This window comes from Panthera pardus, unplaced genomic scaffold, assembly GCF_024362965.1.
Source record: "Panthera pardus isolate Hobbes unplaced genomic scaffold, ASM2436296v1 HiC_scaffold_6, whole genome shotgun sequence".
Lineage (NCBI taxonomy): Eukaryota > Metazoa > Chordata > Mammalia > Carnivora > Felidae > Panthera > Panthera pardus.
This window is the reverse complement of record NW_026526991.1, coordinates 62,766,299-62,778,111: the sequence shown is the minus strand read 5'-3', so window position 1 is coordinate 62,778,111 and position 11,813 is coordinate 62,766,299. Positions and strand designations below refer to the sequence as shown.

The window sequence follows — 11,813 nt, the reverse complement described above, 5'->3', positions numbered from 1 at the left end:
TGTTTGGTGAGAGTCTTTTCCTTTTTTTTTTTAAATCATGAATGGATGTTGGATTGCATTATATAATTTTTTCTGCTTTAACTAATACAATCATATGATTTTTCTCCTTCAAAATTTTGATATGGCGAATTACATTGAATGATTTTGAATGTTGAATCAGCTTTGCGTATCTGCAATAAATCCCATTCATTGTGGTGTATAACTCTTTATACATCGTAGGATTCAATTTGATGATATTTTGTTGAGCACTTTCGTATCCATGGTCATAAGAGATCATAGAGTTTCTCTATCTGGTTTTAGTATTAGAGTAATGCTGTCCTCATAGAATGAGTTAGAAAGTGTTCCTCCTGCTTCTATTTTTTATAATAGATTATCAAGAATTGGTACCATTTCTTTTTTAATTGTTTGGTAGAATTAACCAATGCAAATATCCAGGACTTGTGCTTTTTAAAAAATTTTTTTAAAAGTTTACTTATTTTTGAGAGAGACAGAGACAGAGAGAGAGAAAGAGAGAATGAGTGGAGGAGGGGCAGAGAGAGAGGGAGACACAGAATCTGACACAGGCTCCAGGCTCTGAGCTGTCAGCACAGAGCCCAATGCAGGGCTGGAACCCATGAACTGTCAGATCATGACCTGAGCTGAAGACTGGAGCTTAACCAACTGAGCCACCCAAGCACCCCTAACTTGTGCTTTCTTTTTTGGAGGCTTATATATTATTCATTCAATTTCTTTAATAGATTCAAGGCTATACTGATTATAAATTTCTCCTTGTGTAAGCTTCAGCACTTTTCTGTATTTCTATTTTGGCCCATTTCATCTAAATTATCAAATTTATGGGGCACCTGGGTGACTCATTTGGTTAAGTGTCTTACTTCAGCTCAGGTCATGATCTCACAGTTCTTGAGTTCAAGCCCTGCATCAGGCTCTGTGCTAACAGCTCAGAGCCTGGAGTCTGCTTCCGATTCTGTGTCTCCCTCTCTCTCTCTGCCGCTCCCCTGCTTTTGCTCTGTCTCTACTATCTCAAAAATAAATAAACATATAAAATTTTTTTAATTATCAAATTTGTAAGTATACAGTTTGTTGGATTTTTTCTTGATTATAATTTTGATGTCCAGGCATCAGAAAATTTTAATTTAAATCCATATAGTTTTTTAGTGTCCTTTTAAAAAGAATTTTTTTTAAGTTTATTTATTTATTTTGAGAGAGACAGAGACAATGCTAGTGCGGAGGGGCAAAGAGAGAGGGAGACAGAGAATCCCAAGCAAGCTCTGTGCTGACAGTGCAGAACCTGACACTGGGCTTGAACGCATGAATCCTTGAGATCATGATCTGAGCCAAAACCAAGTGTCAGACATTTAACCAACTGAGCCACCCAGGAACCCCTTCATCCTCTTTTTGTGTATTGCTATATCCTAGATAAATTTCTTTGTCAATTATTTTACTTTCCATTATTCCACATGGGAATATTAGTATGTGTGGTGAGTGGGATTAGATTTTGGAAAGCAATCATCACATATCCGGTATTAAATAAATTCTGGGCAGGGAGTTATGTCAAAATGAAAGGCTGACATTGTTCCTTGCGGGAATGGTTACAAGTGAACACAGCAGGGTACTGATATAGTAGGATCCAGAAATATCTTTATAAATTAGCCAATCCATGAGAATTTCCCTTGTGCTGAGTTGGGGCTAGGGGCATGGGGAAAACAGGGACTGAAAACGGTGACTGGTGGTTGGGAAGCAGAAGTTAACAGACCATCCTTGCACTGTATCCTGAGTTTTCCCTTAACCATTCTTAGAAACCAGAGCAGGCCAGGGCACAGCTAGAGGGGATGCAAGATCACCTCATCGGAGCACAGAACTTGACTTCTTTGAGCCTCTGTTAAGAGGTCTAGGAGGTAAGGAATAGGGAGATTCCATTCTTGTTTTGTCTTCAGACTTCAAGAGGTCAGCATCTAAGATTTGTGCCTGAGTTTGTAAATCCTTAATTGCTCCAATCTAGTGTTTTCAAGTTTTTCGTGTTGTGAAGATTATTGGAATTCACATCCGTGTACATATAACCTCCTGCATTTGTACTAGTTTCTTAAGATACATTTCTAGAAGTATACTTCCGGTTCAGCAGTATACACATATTAATTGCTATTGTCAGGCACGTTTCTGGGTCATGAAGGCAATTGCAAGTCAAATTTAATCTCTTATTCTCTTGTCGCTATTCTTTGGCTCTAACTGGACAGTACTATATTTCTCTGGGAATTATGGGTGGCTGCTGGGGCAGGTGGCAGAGAATCTTACAGACCAAGTCAAAGAGGCTAAGATGCTACTCCCAAATACAGGCAGTGCAAACACTTTACATTGATGGTAGACCAGATGCCTGCCACTCCACTTGACAAGCATTTACATGGAATCTAATCTGGCAAGGAATCCTGCACATCAGGATGCGAGACTGAGGTTTGATGAAGCAGTCTAGAGGATGGGAGTAAGTACTGGGGATTGGGAGTATTTTTCACATGATAAGGCATTTGGCTGATGAAAACACTCAAGACCCAAAAGTAATGAAGCAAGTCACTACTCCACCATGAATTATATTATAAATCTGCTTTATTGCATTGGAAGAGAGCAAGGAGAAGAACACATGACAGGGACACAAACCCTGTTTATCACAGAGCTGATCACTTATGCTTTCACAAGCACTGTGAGGGAAGGCCTCACTACTTGAGAGATGGGGAATTCATGGGCCCGTGGAAGCAAGAAGAAGTTGCTGTGTCCTGGAGTAGGACCCAGGCAGTGACCTTTGGATGGTGAGCAGTGGAAGCTCAGGTGGAGCAGGTATAGGCAGTGATGAGAAATGAAGGCACTCAGCAGTTTCTGCTCAGAGTCAGAGAGTAAGAAACCAGAGACGGCAGAGGAGAAGCAGCCTGAGAGAGGGCAATCCAGTTGCAGATGGGACAACGTGGGGCCAAGAGCTGATGGCAGGACTTAGTGCTTGTAGCTCTTCCTGCTGGAGGATGAGGTGGTGGTGTATTTGATGGTGGAACTGCTGCCCCCAGAGGAGCTGAAGCCACCCCCAATGCCTCTGCCGCTGCTGGAACTGAAGCCAGCTCCCAGGCTGTGGCCGCTGCCATAGGAGTAGCCGCTGCCTCCGCCCAGGCCTGCACCACTGCCCACACCGCTGGCACTGCCATAGCCGCCAGCGCTGCCATAGCCTCCGGAGACAGTGGACTGCACCACAGCTGTGAAGGGGAGGGAGACAAGGACACACAGGACACAGTGAGCTCATTCTGCCAGTCTGAGTCTCGTCAGAAGGGCTAAGGGCAAGGGAGAGGGGCAAGCCAAGTACTTACAGATGTTCACTTGTCCAACACCTTCCCCACTCAGCCTAGGAAGGGAGAAAACACAGGGACCGTGAGACCTCAGACAGCCACCACTGGACCAGAGTGGGAAGCCTCAATGTGAGGATAACCCATGAGCAAACTGCCTTTTAAGATTCTCTGAGAGTCATGATTGTGGCCATAACTAGAATGCCTTCAACTTGTGCTCATGGCCAGACATCATGGACATGTATTCAGAGGTTTGAGGAGCTTGTGTGAGTTACTCACCTGCACTCCTCGCCCTCCAGCAGCTTCCTGTAGGTGGCAATCTCCACGTCCAGGGCTAGCTTGACATTCATCAGCTCCTGGTACTCCTTCAGCAGCCGGGCCATGTCCTGCTTGGCCTTCTGCAGAGCATCCTCCAGATCAGCCAGCTTGTTCTTGGCATCCTTGAGGGCCATCTCCCCACGCTGTTCAGCATCAGCAATAGCGGACTGCAAGTTGGCACACTAGAGCAAGAAGATAGGCAGAAGGAACTCGTAATGTAGTTCTCCAGGAGAGTAGCCATACTTCTTTCTAGTGAGGAACAGTTCCAGAGCCCAGATACGATGGTAAGGGACTTCTACCACATTTTTTCCCAGTCTTTGTCTGTTCTGCACAATTTATCTAGTCTGGGAGCCACATGAGGACATATATGCCTTTTTTAAACCACCTTCTCTGAGGGCTGGGTGAGAGACCCTATACTGGACCAAATACCAGCATAGTTGAAAGAAATGGACCCACTCAGTTTGTTTTGAGTGCTGTCTCCAAAGCCAGACCAGAACCTTTTCTCATGATTCATGGGGATGCCCCCTAATTTATACAAAATTACCAACATCTTCACTTAAGGCTATGAGTTTCATTTCTGGCCATTGGGATCTTGTCCTCCTCACTCCTAAGGTCTTCTAACATGCTTGGGCAACACCGATCTTCATCCTGGGTCACTGCTCAACTTGTGTTTCAATTCGATGTTGAGCAGATTTAGAACAATCTTGCCCCCCCCTTTGGACCTCCCCTTTTCTTTCCCCACTTGTTTCTTGTATTCCTAAACCAAGCATTCTCCTTAAGTAATCTCTTTCAAAAGTCCCTGGATGATCTTTCTACACTCTGACTAATTGGGATTGCTCTTGTCATGCGGTTGTGTCATTCTGTAGGGTTAGCACTCATCTGTCCTCATATGTGGGAACTCACTGAGGGTGGGAGCCACATGCACCCCTCTCTTTGCTCTTCCCCCAATTCCCAGAATTTCCCAAATGGTGGCTGATGGCTGCCTGGTGGTTGAGTGAGGAAGCGATGCTTGTTTTCTCCAGAAGCCCCCACCGTACCTGCTTCTTGACATGGTCGATCTCGGATCTCAGCCTCTGGATCATGCGGTTGATCTCAGCAATCTCCTGCTTGGTGTTGCGCAGATCATCCCCGTGTCTACCTGCGGTGACCTGCAGCTCTTCATACTGGAGTCCAGAGGGAGAGAAGGTGGTGCATGTGGGTTTTCACATGCTAATGGTGACCTGACTTCTCAATCTGGCATTTAACACACCCAGAGCTAGTGACTTCTCACCAAGGCATTTTAGAGAAAGTTGACAGGGCAAGGTCACTGAATACTGTACACTGATCACAGCCCCTCTTTTTCATGCAATGCTGGCTGCCTAGTTCAGTTGGAGGCCAGCAATGTTCTGTATTATGTTTCCAAGGGAGCCAACTCAGGGTGAAGACAAAAGCAAGGATCCCTATCTATGTAGCTAGCCTCCTGCAGCGGGGTTCTTTGACTTACTCAAAAAGCACATAAATTCTGTGAATGCCTGCTCTGTGAGTGCAGGGTTCACACCTGTGAGAAATCATCAGCTTCCTTGAGGTGATTTTCCCAGCGAAGGGGGTAGGCTTGCTGGTGTCTAGGAAGAGGACACAGGCAATCCTGGGCACCTGTCAACTCAAGGCTCACCTTGCTCTGGTACCAGGACTCAGCCTCAGCCCGGCTCTTCTGAGCGATCTCCTCATATTGGGCTTTGACTTCAGCGATGATGCTGTCCAGGTCCAGGTTACGGTTGTTGTCCATGGACAGGACCACGGAAGTGTCTGAGATGTGGGTTTGCATCTGAGCCAGTTCCTGCAGAGCATAAGATCATCAGATCATCTTTCCCTTGGCCTTACAGATGTACCCCACTCCAGGATCCTCCACCCTTGGCAGAGCCCCATCACAACAAAAAAAGAGGAGTGGGGATGCTTACTGCTTCATACAAGGCTCTGGTGAAGTTGATCTCATCCATGAGAGCATCTACCTTGGCTTGCAATTCAACCTTATTCATGTAGGCAGCATCCACATCCTGGGGAACAAGCCAACACCTTGGAGTCAGCTGAGCCTTCCTTCCCAGTCTGAACACCTTTTAGTCTCCCCATCTACTCCCCTCTTGGATGTGTGCAGGGGCCAAGAGTCCTTTCTTTCTAGAAAGGAACATGAACCCCTGATCTTCAGCAGCTCACCTTCTTTAGAGTCACAAATTCATTCTCTGCTGCTGTGCGCTTGTTGATTTCATCTTCGTATCTAGACACAGAAGAGGGTAAGACATAATTGAGCCAGTGGCAAGGATGATACAGAAAAAGTGTCCTGGAATCCCAACTTTCCATAAAAGAGATATACCCAAAAAGAGCCTCCTGCCAGTGAGCCACAAAAATGATTTTTGGGGGTCCCTAAATTGTTTTTATCTTTTTCTCTCCCCATGCACCTCTATGGCCTTTTTGCTATTTTGGGTTGTTTTTGGCAACAATTGTGAGTTTCATTTCCATGCACATGTTTTGCTATGGAATCAGGCCCACATCTTGACCTAGTCACCCAATAGTCTTGATGTGTGCACTTCAGGGAATGGAGCCCTTTCTGTCCTTGTGCTCACTTGTTCTTGAAGTCCTCCACCATGTCCTGCATGCCCCTGAGCTCTGTGTCCAGGCGGCCCCTCTCCCCCAGGATGCTGTCTAGCTGTCTCCTGAGGTTGTTGATGTACTGCTCAAACAAGGGCTCCAGGTTCTGCCTCACGGTCTTGGTGCCCTGCTCCTGGAGCAGAGTCCACTTGGTGTCCAGGACCTTGTTCTGTTGTTCCAGGAATCGCACCTGGAAGAAGACAAGATTGTTATTTGCCAGAGAAAGCCAGGGAGAAAGAGATGTAACCTGACAGGTGCCCACGCACTTTGGGTAGTCGCCCAGGTTGGGCTATTACAGACCATGTACAGAGGGTCAGGCTGACAGTGTTGCACCCCCAACCCTATTTCGTTCCAACCTCACTGGTCTTAGTGTGAAATTCTTCCATGGACCTATGACATCTTCTCACCAACTAAGCTATTCGGCCCATCAGCGTCTTTCGACATTTCTTCTCTTTTTATTGAAAAGCACAACCACACATCTAGTGAAAAATATTTCTGGGGTGCCTGGGTGGCTCATTCAGTTAAGCTTCTGATTTTTGATTTTGGCTCAGGTCATCATCTCAGTGTTGTGAGATCTAGCCCCTGTCAGGCTCTGTGCTGTCTCTCTACCTGTAACCCTCTCCTGTTCTCTTTTTCAGTTTCTCTCTCTCTCTCTCTCTCTCTCTCTCTCTCAAAATACTTAAATAGACATTTAAAAACATAGTATTTCTCTGTTACAAAGTGGAAAGTTATATTTAAATTGTACCTCAGGTAAAGGACTGTTAAATGTGCAGAAACTAGTGAGTTAATCCAATTCAGTTAATTACTGGATTCCATTAACTTCTGCTTTAGTGCATGATTGCCCTGTATAACAAATGCCCTAATGGTCATGCTCTAGTTCTACACATTTTGCATATCTATATTTATGTAAATGTTTGTGAGACTTTTTTTCTAATTCAGCCAGAAATCTTTTTCTTATTTCTATCTTTATGTAAATATTTCTGACCCTTTTTTTAATTCATTCAGAAATCTTTTTCTTTTCTTTCACCTTTTTCCTCATGTCCAGAGCCCTAGAACAGTTTTCCACTGGAATTATTATTTAATCTCTTAGAATATTCAGCAGGTAAAGCTGACCGATTCTATTCTCTCATTGCCTTATTTTGCTTCATGGATAACACAAGTTGAGTATTGTTCCCTGGCTGGGTTGAAGGACATTTAAGAGACCCAGTGGTTTCAAGTGATTTCCATCGCCTTCTGCCTGTTGTCAACATGGAGGCCATCTGACATCCCAGGGGAGAGCTCCTCTGAGTCCCCTTCTCCCTCCCTCCTGAATCTCACCCCAGTAGGACATTCATTGATTGTCTAGTCTGGGGAGCCTGCCATCCCAGTGGAGGCAGGTCTTCCTGGCTCACCTTGTCGATGAAGGAGGCGAACTTGTTGTTGAGGGTCTTGATCTGCTCCCGCTCCTCAGTCCTCACCCGCTGGATGGTGGGGTCGATTTGCAGGTTCAGAGGAGTGAGGAGGTTCTGGTTGATGGTGACCTCTTGGATGCCTCCAGGGGGACACACAGGGAAGCCAGAGCCCCCATAGCCACCAGCAAAACCAGCTCCACCACCGAGCCCAAAGCCACCACCAGCTGCGGCACCAAAACCAAATCCACTGGCAGCTCCACCTCCATAGCCAAAGCCACCTCCAACTCGGCCACCATATCCGCCACTGATGGCACAGCTGCCCCCTCCGATGGAGATCCTCTTGGAGCCGCCCAGGCTATAGAGGCTCCTGCTCCCAAAGCCAGCTCCTCCACACACTCCACCGAGGCCACCAGTGCCCCTGGAGCGGGACACAGAGACACTGCTGAAGCCAGAGCGGCAGACCCCTGGGACTCTGGCTGAGCTGGTGCTGAAGCCACGGTGGCTGACGCTTTGGCTCCTCACGGTGGATTTGCTAGACATGATTCCTGAAGAGGGAAGGCTGAAGAAAGCGTGAGAGGCTGGAGGGTAGAGCTGAGAGGAGCAGATCTGTGAGATGAGCCTCCCGGCAGCAGTTTATATATGGTGAAAATGGGCTGGGCTCCGTCCTGGAAGGTGAGCTTGCAGATTGGGAAGGGCTGATCTTTACAAATAGTGAGATCACTCCCAGCCTCTTAAAGGTATGAAATATGAAGATTGCTTCTTTGGCTTCCTTTAGTCATGGAGAAATTCTCCTGCCTTCCAGCCTTGATGATCCCAACACAATAAGGCTGCGTATGAATTCACTGAAGTCAGGAATTAGTCATGTTCTCAAACAAAGGAGACAAGGAGCTGATCTGTGATAATTGTCCCTTCCTTCTGCTTACTCAGACACTCCTCTGTGTGCCCCCTTCCCACACAGGTTTTCTCCTCTACCAGCAACACCCTTCCCATCAGGTTGCGACTGTCTGAGTTCTTATAGGCATTTTCCCAGAGGCCTGAGCAAGAAGTGGCCTGCAGTGTTTTTTCACCATGTTTGTACCTGTCTCTCTGGAGCTTCTGGCTGTTCCTCCTGATGGCCTGGGCATGGAAATGGTGGCTATATTGGGGACATAACTCCCTTTGAAAGGCAAAGGAACTGGAGAGTTGAGTTTTTACACTGCCAGATGAGCATTTTGTCTCTGTCCTGTGTGATAAGCTGCCCAACTGGCAGTTTCCTGAAAGGACAGGAGACATCACCAAGGGCCACTCTGCCCAGAGGCCTGACCTCTGCACCCGTCTCCCCAGTGCTTGGTCTTCCACTGATCTGATTATTATGAAAAATTTTCTCTCCAACTGGAATCCATAGACACCTTTTCTGTCCTGTTTTGAAATGTTCACTTAGAGCTTAACTTAAGGAATTGAAAGTGAGTAATGACAAAAATCATTGAGGAATCACTGAATTTTGATTCCAACAGACTTTGACGTTTCTTAGGAATCAAGAAGCAGACTCCTTAATGGGGTGTGTACAGAAAGTTGAGGGGCATATAGAAACAGTGAATCATACAAATGTGTCCTTACATGTGTGATGATGTCACAAGTAAATTCAAAATTTATATTTCTTTTTTTTTTTTTTCAAAATTTATATTTCTAATCTCAGCACTTGCAGTCTGAACTGGCTACACACCTCAGAGGGAAATAAGGCTGTGAAATGAGTGTGGTATTTGGTCTGGAGAAGAATGAGGTCCACAGAGTAAGCACTGAGCACAAGGAGTGTTGAGAGCAATTGCGGGCATTCTGTGAGAAACACAGGGTGAAATGGCAACCAGCAGAGAAAGGAGAAACTCACACATTGAGATGACCTGAGTAAATCTCCTGGTGCTATCTTATAAATGTCCCATCTCCCCAGTGTTTTGGGGTGCACAATATCAAAGGAGGTGCTATCTGAGCATCTTTCAGGAAAGAGATACCTTCTCAAGATGATGGAAATGGCTCCCTTCTCTCACCCTGGTTGCACAATGGCTGACCAAGAAATGTGCTTCCACCCAGTTCTGGGAAAGATGTGTTCCTTCCCATGGTGCAGTGTTCTGATCTGCTCTACTCTCTTGGGATAAAGGCTTTAGGCTTGGCATAGATGATGCCAGGAAGGGTAGGAAGGGCTGGCAAGTCAGGTGGCAGTAGCATGCATTTTGCCCAATATTTATGTCTAGAGCTGCTTTCACACTGTAATGGTGTAGTTGGGTTGTTGCCACTGAGAATGTATGGCTTGCAAATACTAAAAGATCTACTTTTTAGTAGTACTAATAGTAGGTCTATTTGGCCCTTTAAAGAAAAAGTTGTTCAACCCCTGGTTAAGAGCATGGGCTCTAGGGGTGCCTGGGTGGCTCCGTCATTTAAGCGTCTGACTTTGGCTCAGGTCATGATCTCATGGTTTGTGAGTTCAAGCCCCACACCAGGCTCTATGCTGATAGCTCAGAGCCTGGAGTATGCTTCAGATTCTGTGTCTCCCTTTCTCTCTGCCCCTCTGCACTTTGTCTATCTCTCAAAAATGAATAAACATTAAAAATTTTTTTTTAAAAAAGAGCATGAGCTCTGGAGACAGAGTGCTCAGGTTCATAACTAGGTTCCTATGTGTTTTTGAAAACTTTCATTTTTCAGCTGTAACCTGGGGGCGAACATAGTACCTACTTCACAGTGTTGTGAGGATTATAGGAAGTAACATAAAGGCGTTAGCACAGTGCCTGCACAGAATTTCTCAATGAAGATGAGCTAATACCATTATTATAATGGAAGTATGAAGAAGCTTGATGAGTTCAGGAACTCATGAGAATCTTCAAGAACTGAAACACAGATGCAGCTGTGTGTGTGGCAGAGGGGGCGGGGATAAAAAAAATGATAACAGCATTGCAGATTTGTGTCATATTGGTAAGGATCTGGAAGTCACAGGTGGAGTTTGCACTTCTTCCTAGAAGCCACTCAGAGCCATGGAAACCAGAAGAGCAACAGTAGCAGAAGTATGATTTACAAGCTTGTTGGTACTCAGAGCAGCAGGACAGGGGAAAGCTCTGCTCCAGGGTGGAAGCAGCTCCTTACCCAAATGGCTGGAAGGAAACTGTGGCCAGAGAAAAGGAGGATCTGGGTCTTTGGTGGGAGCCCAGCAAGCTGCCTTCTCTGTCCTGTGGAGTCAGTCTCCTCTGAGCCACCTGCTGTTGGGTCGGTCCTCTTCTGTCCTCAGGGTTGTGAACGCAGGGACAGGCTGCTATCAAGCAGCACATGTGACCAGATCAGTGCCTCCTTTGGTACTGACTATATAGCTTTTCCAGCGTAGGAGCAGACTCATCTCTGAATATGGGGTATAATTCAATTGCAGCAGGAACTTTACATTCAACTATTTAGCCTGTCAGAGGATGGTTTAACTTGAACATATTATCAACTTCCCAGCTTGCCATGTGCACCAGATAGCACCAGCAGTATAAAGTACTATGTTTCATTTCCCAACACAAGTATTTCTCCTATTTACAGATTGATAAGACATTCTATATTATATTATATTATATTATATTATATTATATTATATTCTCTCTAATATATCTAAAGATCTCTTTCCCAAAAATTGTCATCACTACCTGCCAGGGAATAATGCCCCGGGAATCAATTCTGGTGACCCTGACCATGAGTGATGTCAGCTAGAGAAAGATTCATGAGAGCTGCCACAGGTTCCTATGACAGTGAGGTGGGCGAGTTAGACAGAAGGGACCCCATGGTGAGTCCCCTTGTGATTTTACTCTTTTCTTATCCCACCACACTCAAAATGTCAAGTTTGTACTTGATTCATTTGCCCTGGATTCTTTATATCTTTGGTTGCAGGGAGGTGTCCTGTGTTCTGGAACCCACTTTTAGACTGCCGCCCTGGGTCTAAGCTGTGCTTTTTTTCTCCTCTAGAGTCCTGTCCTCTGCCCTCTCCTCTTGCTTCCACTCTCAGGAGAGGGCTGTGTTCATAGGTAGTGGGGACCCACAGGGTGGTTAGAAATGGATTTCTTCAATGAAACCTCCCCAGTGTTCCTGAATCATGTCCCATGGTGAAGCTCAGGGGAGTTATATTTTCCCAGAGAAGCAGGGTGGAGAAGGCCAGACCTTCATAACAAGAGTCAAA

General features: G+C 45.7%; 1 protein-coding gene across 1 annotated transcript; it reads right to left on the bottom strand.

Annotated features, from left to right (window-relative positions):
- Positions 1-2,577: 2,577 nt before the first annotated feature.
- KRT6A (keratin 6A) lies at positions 2,578-8,263 on the bottom strand. Its single transcript, XM_019419441.2, has 9 exons — positions 7,646-8,263; positions 6,230-6,444; positions 5,823-5,883; positions 5,570-5,665; positions 5,284-5,448; positions 4,670-4,795; positions 3,594-3,814; positions 3,339-3,373; positions 2,578-3,227 (listed from the first exon to the last, which is right to left on the bottom strand). The coding sequence occupies exons 1-9, from the start codon at positions 8,183-8,185 to the stop codon at positions 2,974-2,976; spliced, it is 1,713 nt and encodes a 570-aa protein (XP_019274986.1). The 5' UTR covers positions 8,186-8,263; the 3' UTR covers positions 2,578-2,973.
- Positions 8,264-11,813: the final 3,550 nt, after the last annotated feature.

Coding starts and splice junctions, on each gene's coding strand:
- KRT6A (XM_019419441.2), bottom strand. CDS start 8,185: ATGTCTAGCAAATCCACCGTGAGGAGCCAAAGCGTCAGCCACCGTGGC. Junction 4,796..5,283: donor AGTCCTGGTACCAGAGCAAG/GTGAGCCTTGAG, acceptor TCTGGACTCCAG/TATGAAGAGCTGCAGGTCAC. Junction 3,374..3,593: donor CTGGAGGGCGAGGAGTGCAG/GTGAGTAACTCA, acceptor CTCCCTTCCTAG/GCTGAGTGGGGAAGGTGTTG.